The sequence below is a fragment of the Dreissena polymorpha genome, chromosome 1 (assembly GCF_020536995.1).
Source record: "Dreissena polymorpha isolate Duluth1 chromosome 1, UMN_Dpol_1.0, whole genome shotgun sequence".
In the NCBI taxonomy this organism is placed as follows: Eukaryota; Metazoa; Mollusca; class Bivalvia; order Myida; family Dreissenidae; genus Dreissena; species Dreissena polymorpha.
The window spans coordinates 106545341-106558025 of record NC_068355.1 but is presented as its reverse complement, the minus strand read 5'-3'; the positions used below and the strand labels follow the sequence as shown (position 1 = coordinate 106558025).

General features: G+C 37.7%; 1 protein-coding gene across 2 annotated transcripts in view; it reads right to left on the bottom strand.

The window, feature by feature from the left end:
* Positions 1 to 2426: 2426 nt before the first annotated feature.
* The window catches only part of LOC127865180 (palmitoyltransferase ZDHHC17-like), a 39814-nt gene continuing 29555 nt past the window's right edge, over positions 2427 to 12685 (bottom strand). For both annotated transcript variants that reach the window (XM_052405151.1, XM_052405150.1), the window contains exons 8-15: positions 11376 to 11515; positions 10837 to 10937; positions 9499 to 9626; positions 8709 to 8865; positions 6989 to 7072; positions 6272 to 6432; positions 5621 to 5811; positions 2427 to 3106 (exon numbers count right to left, since the gene is read on the bottom strand). In XM_052405151.1, the coding sequence (XP_052261111.1) occupies positions 2941 to 3106; positions 5621 to 5811; positions 6272 to 6432; positions 6989 to 7072; positions 8709 to 8865; positions 9499 to 9626; positions 10837 to 10937; positions 11376 to 11515 (1128 nt within the window). In that variant the 3' untranslated portion in view covers positions 2427 to 2940. The remainder of the gene's footprint in view (positions 3107 to 5620; positions 5812 to 6271; positions 6433 to 6988; positions 7073 to 8708; positions 8866 to 9498; positions 9627 to 10836; positions 10938 to 11375; positions 11516 to 12685) is intronic.

The window sequence follows — 12685 nt, the reverse complement described above, 5'->3', positions numbered from 1 at the left end:
ATTGCTTTCAGGTTTGTATTTTTGAAATACATTCATACTATCGCATTCATTGTTTGTATTCAGTGATTAAAATATGCATGACTGTGTAACATACATTTGAATGTTTAAACTGGTAAAGCAAATAAAAATTAATTAAAAGTGCCTCAAAACTGTGTACCTTTAATAGAAGTTAGTGTTGTAATTGGTATTCAGGCAACCGGTACAATTAAGGAAATTAATTCATTTTTGCACACACAAAATACATCCTTTCACCCAGGTAAATAAATCTACAAGATAAAGTGCTAAGTATTTTATTGATATTAGATTTAAATACGGTAGAAAACAACTTAGTAAAAAACAACATATAACTGTAATAAAATCGAACTAGAGCTTTGTCACAGACGGGACGAATACCCCTACATGCCACATTGACACAGAATATTTTGCATGTCGTCTTTACAAAAAACAGCGGATACCATACTCGATGTTTAAAGCACATGCTAAGTGACACCTTGACCTAATTTTTGACCCAGCATAGCCCATGTTCGAACTTGACCTACACATTTTGACCAAGTGTGGTGAAGATCGGATGAAAACTACTTGAATTAGAGAGCGGACACCATGCTCAATGTGTAAATTGTACTAAGTGATCCCGTGACCTTTTTTTTTTTATCTGGCATGGCCCATGTTCGAACTTGGCCTTAAGATCATCTAGATAAAACTTCTGACCAAGTTTGGTGAAGATCAGATGAAAACTACTTAAGTTAAAGAGCGGACACTATGCTGAATGTTAAAAAATACTTAGTGACCCTGTGACCTAATTTTTGGCCCGGCATGGCCCATAATCAAACTTGGCGTAGAGATCATATAGATAAAACCTCTGACCATGTTTGATGAAGATATTGGATGAAAACTTCTTGAATTAGAGAGTGGACAACATGCTCAATGTTTAAAACCCACAAAGTGACCCTGTAACCTAGTTTTTGACCCGGCATGACCCATATTTAGACTTGACCTAGACATCTTCTTGATACAACTTCTGACCAAGTTTGGTGAAGATCAGATGGAAAGTACTTGAATTAGAGAGCAGACACCATGATCAATGTTTAAAACGCACTAAGTGACCCCGTGACCTAGTTTTTGACCTTCCATCACCCATGTTCGAACTTGGCCCAGACATCATCTAGACACAACTTCTGAATAAGTTTGGTTAAGCTCGGATGAAAACTACTTTAATTAGAGAGCAGACACCATGCTCATTGTTTAAAACGCACTTAGTGACCGTGTGACCTAGTTTTTAACCCGTCATGACCCATATTCGAACTCTACCTAGACATTATCTAGATACAACATCTGACCAAGTTTGGTGAAGATCGGATGAAAAGAACTTTAATTAGAGAGCGGACACTTAATACGGACCGAACGACAGACAGACCGACCGACTGACAAGTTCACTCCTATATACCCACCTAAACTTCGTTTGTGGGGGTATAACAATAAACTTGAACATGCAACATCTTAAACATAAACAAGAGTGCCAAACTGTCACAAGATACGCCCGTTCGGAGGTTTTGGACACCATGCTTAATGCTTGAAATGCACTAAGTGACCTCGAGACCTAGTTATTGACCCGGCATGACCCATATTTGAACTTGACCTAGATATCATTTAGATGTAACATCTGACTAAATTTGGTGAAGATCAAATGAAAACTACTTCAATTAGAGAGCGGGCACCATGCTAAATGCTTGAAATTCATTATGTGTCCGATCGTGACCTCGTTTTTGACCCGGCATGACCCATATTCGAATTTGATCTACATATCATCTAGACTCAACTTCTGACCAAATTAGGTGATGATCAGATGCAAACTACTTCAATTAGAGAGCGGACACCATGCTAAATGCTTGAAATGCACTAAGTAACCTTGTGACCTAGTTTTTGACCCGGCATGACCCATATTCGAACTTGACCTAGATATCAACTAGATGCAACTACTGACCAAGTTTGGTGAAGATCGGATGAATACAATTTGAATTAGAGTCCGGACAAAGTGGCGCCGTTGAAAATGCACTAATTGACCCTATGACCTAGTTTTTGACCCGGCATGACCCATATTCGAACTTGGCCTATATATCAACTACATGCAACTGCTGACCAAGTTTGGTGAAGATCGGATGAATACAATTTGAAATAGAGTCCGGACAAAGTGGCCCCTTTGAAAATGCACTTATTGACCCTATGACCTAGTTTTTGACCCGGCATGACCCATATTCGAACTTGGCCTAGATATCAACTAGATGCAACTGCTGACCAAGTTTGGTGAAGATCGGATGAATACAATTTGAATTAGAGTCCGGACAAAGTGATGCCTTCCGCCCGCCGCCCGCCGCCCGCCGCCAAGGGGTTTCACATAATACGTCCCGTATTTTATACGGGCGTATAAAAATAAAACACAGGAGCAATTTTGTTTGGATAGCAAAACTCATTACGATAAAACCCCATCAGAACAGAGAGGTTCACTGATATGAAGTGATAGACTTTGTTCAATAGTTTCATTGTTTACAATAAGAAAACATATAGTATGAAAATATTATAAATATACACATGGAAAGGGCTAATATGGAAAAACATGGAAATAAATACTTTGATATTAAGCAACTGGGACAGTATCACAATAGCAGGAAATACTAACAAAAGGTGGGAGAAAGTCAACCTACCAATGTCACTATAATTAGTTTAAACCACTGCTCATCAATTCAATGTTTAATAAAAGTTCTGTGGAAAACTGACACCTGATGCGAGCAAACATTTAAAACTGAAATTAAAAAATAACAATGGAATAACAATGTTTGGACATTTGCTAAAATTAATCAAAAAAATTATTATGCACAAATCCAACAAAACTATCCATATTGATTTGTAATACAAAATTGTTCATTACTATGGGTTTGTAGGATTTCACACAAACTGGTAGTTATCCCTCTGGACATTAAGGGTTATCTTCTTGCTGCTCACTTCATTGCCAGGAATGTCAAACAAGTTGAACCAGTCCACTTTGTTGGGGCGAAACAAACCAAAACACCGGCAACCAAATAGGTCTATTAAATTCTTGAAGATGCCACGACTGAAAAGAAAACATGCACAGTGATCCAAAAATCAATGACTGGATGTATAAACAAGAGTGCCAAACTGTCACTAGATACGCCCGTTTGAAGGTTTTGGACAACTTGATAACTTTACCATGACCCATATTTGAACTTGACCTACATATCATCTAGACACAACTTCTGATCAAATTTGGTGAAGATCTGATGAAAACTACTTCAATTAGAGAGCAGACATCATGCTAAATCCTTGAAATGCACTAAGTGACCTCGTGACCAAGTTTTTGACCTGGCATGACCCATATTTGAACTTGACCTAGGTATCATTTAGACACAACTTCTTACCAAATGAGTTGAAGATTACATGAAAACTACTTAAATAAGAGAGTGGACACCATGCTAAATCCTTGAAATGCACTAAGTGACCCTGTGACCTAGATTTTTACCCGGCATGACCCATATTCGAACTTGATCTAGATATCGTCTAGATACAACTTCTGACTAAGTTTGGTGAAGATCGGATGAAAACTACTTCAAAACAAGAAACCGTCGGAGACGGCTGATGCTCCCCAAACGTTTTTTTGGTCACAATATTGCACTATATATTCAGATAAAAGGAAATGTCTTTAGGGCACAGTAGTTGGGGGGACAAGAATTTTTTTAAATAAATGTTCAAAGGGCCATATCTCTGTGAAAAATCATCTGACCAGAACCCACTGATAATATGCACATCTCCTCTTGGTAGTGAAGCTTCCCATAAAGTTTAATTGAATTCCGGTCATTAGTTGCTGAGAAATAGCCCGAACAAGAATTGCACTATATGTGCATTTAATGAAAAATTTCAAAGGGCCATAACTCTGTGAAAAATCATCCGACCAGAACCTGCTGATAATATGCACATCTCTTGTTAGTAAAGCTTCCCATAAAGTTTCATTGAATTCCGGTCATTAGTTGCTGAGAAATAGCCCGGACAAGAATTGCACTATATGTACAGTAAATGAAAAATTTCAATGGGCCATAACTCTGTGAAAAATCATCTGACCAGAACCCACTGATAATATGCACATCTCCTCTTGGTAGTGAAGCTTCCCATAAAGTTTCATTGAATTCCGGTCATTAGTTGCTGTGAAATAGCCCGAACAAGAATTGCACTATATGTGCATTTAATGAAAAATTTCAAAGGGCCATAACTCTGTGAAAAATCATCCGACCAGATCCTGCTGATAATATGCACATCTCCTCTTGTTAGTGAAGCTTCCCATAAAGTTTCATTGAATTCCGGTCATTAGTTGCTGAGAAATAGCCCGGACAAGAATTGCACTATATGTACAGTAAATGAAAAATTTCAATGGGCCATAACTCTGTGAAAAATCATCCGACCAGAACCTGCTGATAATATGCACATCTCCTCTTGGTAGTGAAGCTTCCCATAAAGTTTCATTGAATTCTGGTCATTAGTTGCTGAGAAATAGCCCGGACAAAAATTGTGCACGGATGGACAGACGAAGCGGCGACTATATGCTGTCCCCAAAATTTTTTGGGGGAGCATAAAAAGAGCAGACACCATGCTAAATCCTTGAAATGCAATAAGTGACCCCGTGACCAAGTTTTTGACCCGGCATGACCCATATTCGAACTTGACCCAGATGTTGTCTACATACAACTTCTGACCAAGTTTGGCGAAGATTGGATGAAAACTACTTCAATAAGAGAGCGGACACCATGCTTAATCCTTGAAATGCACAGTGACCCGTGACCTAGATTTTGACCCGGCATGACCCATATTCAAACTTGACCTACATATTGTCTAGATACAACTTCTGACCAAGTTTGGTGAAGATCCGATAAAAACTATTTAATTAGAGAGCGGACGCTGCTGTGGATGCCGCCCGCCCGCCGTCAGCCCACCGCCGCCCGCTAAGGGTGAAACTATAATACATCCCGTTTTTAAAAACGGGCGTATAAATATGAAAGGAACCCTACTGAAAAAAATAAGTATGACAAATAGTGTTCGGTATTCGTCCTATACAAATGCTGAACTTATAAAACTGCATGATGAAGCCTGTAAATATCACTCGGCAAATAATCTAGGCTTCATTTACAACAAGCACATTTTATTGTAATACAAAAACTAACAAATCTCAGTTTAACAGTTTCATATTACAAACATAAAGTTATACACCAGCTAACTCAATCAATGGTAGAGGTCTGGACAACAAATCTGAGGATCAAAGGTTCGATCCCAGTCTGGCTACATAACTTTTGGGCTTTTTAAAGAAATCTTTTCTATGGCGAGTCTCTCCCTACCTCTGATTAAAGTGTAGCAGTTGTCAGTTAATGGGCAAGGTAAGTTTTATTAGTAAAGATAAACTGGGTAACCCCTGAAGTGTGATTTGGTAAATTGAAGTGATGGACCAAACAAACCACACAATTCAGCCACAAAAGACCACTTTTAAGGAGGTTATATTTGCAAAAGGCAACATATTTCTTTAAACAAGTAAACAAAAACGACGCAATAATTGTAGTGTACTCACTGAAATGGGTTCTGATACTGTTTGCGTGAGTGGTCCGTGTGGCATTGTTTGTCCCCCATGCCATGTGAGTGACCGTGGTGATTCTGTTCTTGAGGTGCCTTGCCCGCAGCCCGTGCTTTGCTCATGGCGTCCATGTAGAAGTAGCGGGCCTGGTTCAGCCTCTCATTGGTCGTTACACCCAGACACATCACCTGCAGAGATATGACACCAGAGGTAAACCAGGAACTCAAAAGTAAACCTTTCATTCACAATTGAAAAGATTCATCTTAAGTCTGAAAAAGATGTCAGAAAATATGATACAATATTCAGTTAACATAATCAGGCCTTGGCTTATTTAATTGCAATTCTTGAGTATTAAAAATTAGTTTAAAAAGTGAGTTTTTTATACTTCACACTCAAAAGACAAAAAAAAGCTTCATGTTATTTGCATCAATTTCAAAAGTTCAAGGGCATATATCTTGACAACAAATATTGCCACATACAGAAAAAAACAAGAGAGCCAAAGATCTAGGTTGCTCACCTAAAAACCAAAGGTACTAAACTCTTATTAGCAGCTTTTCTTTGTATAATAAATGTGACCACTAGAGTGTTCACAAGGTTTCACCACATCCATATAAAATACACTGCCCAATAGCCCACTCAGGTACTCACCTGATAGAGCTGGGAGCCCAGTAAAGCCCCAACCCAGAGGCAGTGAAGCATGCAGTTCAATGAGATCCAGAACACCCACGGAGAGGGCTTCACAATCTTCCACAGGCTGCCTGTGATCCCATCCTCATAGAAATGCACTGCCTCACAATTAGCCTTCCAGTCTGCAATAGAACAGCATGGCTTGCATCCACGATTGCACATAAATCTACATGGAATGATGCATTCTGGTTCTTTTATTCATGATTTGCGCAAAATTGTTGAAATAAAACAACTCTGAATCAAGAAAGTGATATCAAAATGTTTAACGAGTTTATGTGTGTCTCATACAAATTATTGTTTAACACTTTACCACTTAAGATACATATTTTTACGCATTTGTAGTCCCATAGAAAGTTAAATTTAATAACCTTTCTTAGTTTTAAAGGCTTCATTTCCAACCCTTAGATACTGATGAGCAGGAAAAAGCATAAAACCTGAACAGACTGCAAGTTACTTGCAGGCTGTTCCAATTTTATACTGTTTGCACATAGCCATTTTCACTTTGCCTCTGAGTGGAAATGGGTTATGTTGTTTCCTTTATGAATCTCACAAACAAAGCCTATCTTATATCTGGTACTATAAAACAACAGACGTTTTTCAACAACCTTCACATTAACATTCCTAGTATTCATACACACTCACTGTAAAACCACATGAATGCTCTGTTACCGTACTTACAACATACACAGCCATATAAACACCAGCAGATTAGCATTTCCAGGAAGAATAGGTAGCCAACAAAGTATTTGTGTGTATTTGCACCTGCAAGTTAAACAGGTAAAATGGAAATAGATTTTATGCATGTGAACATTTGAAGCATATAGTTTCGTGAGAGCAGTACATATAACCTTACAGAAATGATTACTATTTTTACCATTATCCATACTATGGTAACACCTGTGGTAATTTCAAGGTCCTAATGTTATAGGGAAAAATATATTTATAACCAATATTATGCATTAGGATGTGTTAGACTGATTGTATAATTGCTCAGGTATAAAGTGACATATATTGTAATGCAACTTATTTTATTGCTGTTATATTTTGTTAATGCAAAAAAAAAGAGCAGGACATTCTGCATGCCCACTCTCGTGCCAGGTTCAGATGTACTGTGCAAATAATACTTGACTGTGGCAATTGTTTTAGTTTTAATAGATTAAGTTACTTTTGAAGGATTAAACAAGAAATGTGTTTGTCAGAAACACAATGCCCCCTATTGCGTCGCTTTGAAGCGATATATTTGACCTTTGACCTTGAAGGATGACCTTGACCTTTCACCATTCAAAATGTGCAGCTCCACGAGAAGTAAGTAAGAGATTGAAAGGAGAAATGAATTTTTATTTTTGACCTTTGACCTTTAAGGATGACCTTGACCTTTCACCACTCAAAATGTGCAGCTCCACGAGATACACATGTATGCCAAAGATGAAGTTGCTGTGTTCAATATTAAAAAAGTTATGATAAAACTTTAAAGAAGGTTAAAGTTTCAGAAAAAAAAAGAAAAGATATTTGACCTTTGACCTTGAAGGATGACCTTGACTTTTCACCACTCAAAATGAGCAGCTCAATGAGATACACATGCATGGTATATATCAAGTTGCTATGTTCAATATTGCAAAAGTTATCAAACTTTAACCAAGGTTAAAGTTTTGGGACAGAATGACAGACAGACAGACAGACTGACAGGACAAAAACAATATACCCCCGATCTATCGATCCGGTGGCATAAAAACAAGAGCTGCCAAAGGACAGGGAGCTTGACTTATCAACTTGGCCTTCATCCAAAGTTTTATTATGGCTGATCAATGCAAAAGAAATTGATTCAAAACTTTTCGATCACTTGAATACCTTTAGTAGAAACGTGGATGTTGTTATTTTGTTAGCTGACATTTAAGTCAGTAGTATAGCTCGTACTTTTCAAAGAATAAAAGAACTAAAATTTTAATTACTAAAAGACGTTATGTGTAAGGTATAAAGAAATTGTGCACGAGATAAACATGAAACTGATTGACCCCATCCAGTTGAATTTAAACCTGCTGTCAAAGCATGTGTTAATAGATAAAATGACTACTACTGACATTTTAATACCATTAATAATTTTATGATTTTTGCTAACACATTTTGTCAATACACAAAATGTTTCTGTTTAAAAATGACTCCATAAGCTGCAATCTCTGTGTAAAATATAATTTTAGTACCATCATGCAAGCACAATGGACAATCTTATTTTAAGCATATAAATAATTTATAACAAGCAAATTCATTGATCTTATATCCTCCACCAAAATTAAATTTTTGTGACGGACAGAATGACAAACAACACCAATTTTATATCGCTCCGCCTTTGGCGGGGAATAAAAAGTAGATGAACATGATTGCTTTTCTTTTCTGCACATACCGATACAGTTGTCTACCCATGGACAGTGGTGGTCAAACTTTGCCACACACTTGTTGCACACCGAGCAGTGTTTGGACCGGATGGGACGGCGTATGAGGCAGGTTGTACAAAACTGGTTCAAGTTAAATGACTGGGACTCGGCCAGGTCAAGAATACCCTGAAAATTATAAATATTATAAATGGCTTCTGAGCAGTCTACAACCCATAACACATTGGGCAATCTACAACCCATAACACATTGGGCAGTCTACAACCGATAACATATTGGGCAGTCTACAACCCATAACATATTGGGCAGTCTACAACCCATAACATATTGGGCAAAATAAAACATATGAGCCTCACTCTGGGGAAACCCAGCATTATGCATGTACAAAAGTGTTGTCTACTATGAGCCTGTGCAATCTGGAAAGACACTTAACATGCATGCATAAAGAACCATTTTCCCAGAGGATCATATATCATAGTCAAATACCCTCAACCACAGAATGATTTTGATAATATTAATTTAATTATATACAGTGAGGATTTAAATAAAGATATCAGTACACTTTCTACCATTACCAACTTTTCTAACCAGCAGTAAAATTCAATTATTTTTTTCATCATGTCAGTCGGGTCTATGCTAGTCAGGTCTATGTAAGTATGGTATCATTTGACGTCTCATGCTTTTAATTACCATTTCAAACATATAAAGTTGACATTGACATATATCAAGAAGACTGTATATAAGATTTGAAACTGTATTTTAACTCTCCCAAATTCCTGCCCAAGTGCAATGAAAGCCCACCTGTATTTTCTTGGTTCTGTCTGCCTTGATGACTCCAGGGTCAGTCCTCCAGGCCATGCAGAAGTTGTATGTGAGCAGGACGGACACCAGCCAGAAGGCAGCCTCATGGGCAAGGCTGGGAGCCACAAGTGAGCGTTGTTAAGGAAACCACACACAGACATGCCACTCAAAAATCAGACTTCAATTACAACACATACAAAGCTTGCACACATCTATGTTAGCCAATATCACTTTTTTTCCTCAAAATGACATCGTTATAAATAAAGGTAGAATTATGTTCAATTTTGTGCTTTTTTTCAGTATGACAACAGATATGCTTTAGAATGAAGTATAATGATTATGTATAAATCATATAAATATGGAGTTTAACAAGATGCGTTTGTGAAACACAATGTCCCCCTATATGACGTTTGACTTTGAAGGATGACCTTGAACTTGTGAAGGATGACCTTGACCTTTCACCACTCAAAATGTGCAGCTCCACGAGATACACATGCATGCCAAATATCAAGTTGCTATATTCAATATTGCAAAAGTATTCATAAAATAAGCGATTTGGGCCACATATATTTGACCTCTGACCTTGAAGGATGACCTTGACCTTGACATTTCACCACTCAAAATGTGCAGCTCCATGAGATGCATGTGCATGCCAAATATCAAGTTGCTATCTTCAATATTGCAAAAGTATTCATAAAATAAGCGATTTGGGCCACATATATTTGACCTCTGACCTTGAAGGATGACCTTGACCTTCACCTTTCACCACTCAAAATGTGCAGCTCCATGAGATACACGCGCATGCCAAATATCAAGTTGCTATCTTCAATATTGCAAAAGTAATCATAAAATGAGCGATTTTGGCCATATATATTTGACCTCTGACCTTGAAGGATGACCTTGACCTTGACCTTTCACCACTCAAAATGTGCAGCTTCATAAGATACACATGCATGCCAAATATGAAGTTGCTATCTTCAATATAGCAAAAGTTATTGCAAAATGTTAAAGTTGGCGCAAACAGACAGACCAACAGACAGACCAACAGACAGACAGACCAACAGACAGGGCAAAAACAATATGTCCCCCACTACTATAGTGGGGGACATAAAAAAAGCTCTGTGCACACATAATTATAAATGTCTGATATTATGAAAAGAGATATTCTTATCCTAAGCTGCACATACATTATCAATGTGGAATCAATCTCTGAGGACATTATCAATGTGGAATCTATCTCTGAGGATTTGTGGAAACCTTTTATAATTATTCAATGGAATTCAAACTCAGAACCACAAAATGCATTGCACAAGACATGGTGCAGCAGGTCAAGGATATATTGGTGAAGGTAGATGATCCATGTAGTGTACATCCACAGCTTGGTAGCCAGGTACCAGGCCAATGGCATGATCTCCCAGAGGCGATCATCAAACAGGAAACTGAAATACACAAATAGATGTCTGTGTAAAGGTACAAAGCTTAAGGTATTCGAAACGATTAACATTGACTTGATCTTTATAAACATGATACTAGATGTTGTTTTAATTTGTTCAATTTTCATTTTCTACATTTGTGTAACTCATGCATATATCTAAGTATCTAAGGATATAACCTAAGTACCAAATGATATGTTCAAAGTAAATAAGATTAACCAAATCCATACTTTAAAAGAACATCTATACAAACAAATTGATTTGCAGATAATTTTTTGGGGAAAAATAAAAATTGAATACCAAATAATCTTATTGTAAAATAGCTTTTACAATAAACTTATTGTAAAATGGCAAATGAAGATTGTACATTAATAAACAGCAAACTTTTCGGAAATGATCCACATCAATAAAGACAACCATCCAAGTTATAAAACATGTGCCTACTATGAGCATGTCCTCCAGAAAAGAAAGAGCAGGCCCGCAAGAAGCGCCTTGATCTGCAGTGAGAGGCTACACTCTGGAATGTAGCCTATTGTGAACAGCAGAACAAACGGGAACACAAACATCGCCCGCCGCCGCATATCCTGAAACACAACATAGCCCGTAGGTACAGTAAGATAGGTGTGAAGGCGAGAAGTGACAGTGTATCACAGCGGACATAAAAATGAACTTTCAGAGTCAAAGCATATGTTAAACAAGGGCTGTTTGTAAAACATGCATGCCCCCCATATGAGCTGTCAGTTGTAGTTGCAGCCATTGTGTGAATACGTTTCACTGTGAATTGACCTTTGACCTAGTGACTTGAAAATCAATAGGGGTCTTCTGCCAGTCATGATCAATGTACCTATGAAGTTTCATGATCATAGGCCTAATTATTCTTGAGTTATCATCAGGAAACCATTTATCTTTTTTGAGTCACTATGACCTTAACCTTTGAATAAGTGACCTGAAAATCAATAGGGGTCATCTGCGAGTGATGATCAATGAACCTATGAAGTTTGCTGATCCTAGACGTAAGCATTCTTGAGTTATCATTCGAAAACCATTTTACTGTGTTGAATCACCGTGACCTTGACCTTTGACCTAGTGACCTGAACATCTATAAGGGTCATCTGCCAGTCATGATCAATGTACCTATGAAGTTTCGTGATCCTAGGCATAAGCTTTCTTGAGTTATCATCTGGAAACCATTTTACTGTTTCGAGTCACTGTGACCTTGACCTTTGACCTAGTGACCTTAAAATCAATAGGGGTCATTTGCCAGTCATGATCAATGTACCTATACAGTTTCATGACTCTAGGCATAAGCATTCTTGAGTTATCATCCGTAAACCGTTTTTCTATTTCAAGTCACTGTGACCTTGACCTTTAACCTAAAAATCAATAGGGGTCAACTGCATGTCATGATCAATGTACCTATGAAGTTTCATAATACTAGGCGTAAGTGTTCTTGAGTTATCATTCGAAAACCATTTTACTACTTTGAGTTACTGTGACCTTGACCTTTGACCTAGTGACCTCAAAATCAATAGAGGTGACTCACCTACAAGTCATGATCAATGTACCTATGAAGTTTCATGATCCTAGGCCTAAGCGTTCTTGAGTTATCATCCGAAAACCATCTGATGGACAGACGGACGGACCGACATGTGCAAAACAATATACCCCCTCTTCTTTGAAGGGGGGCATAATTAAGGAGTAAATTACAAGAAGATACAAGTTGCCTTCATGATGTATATGATATCATGCATCTG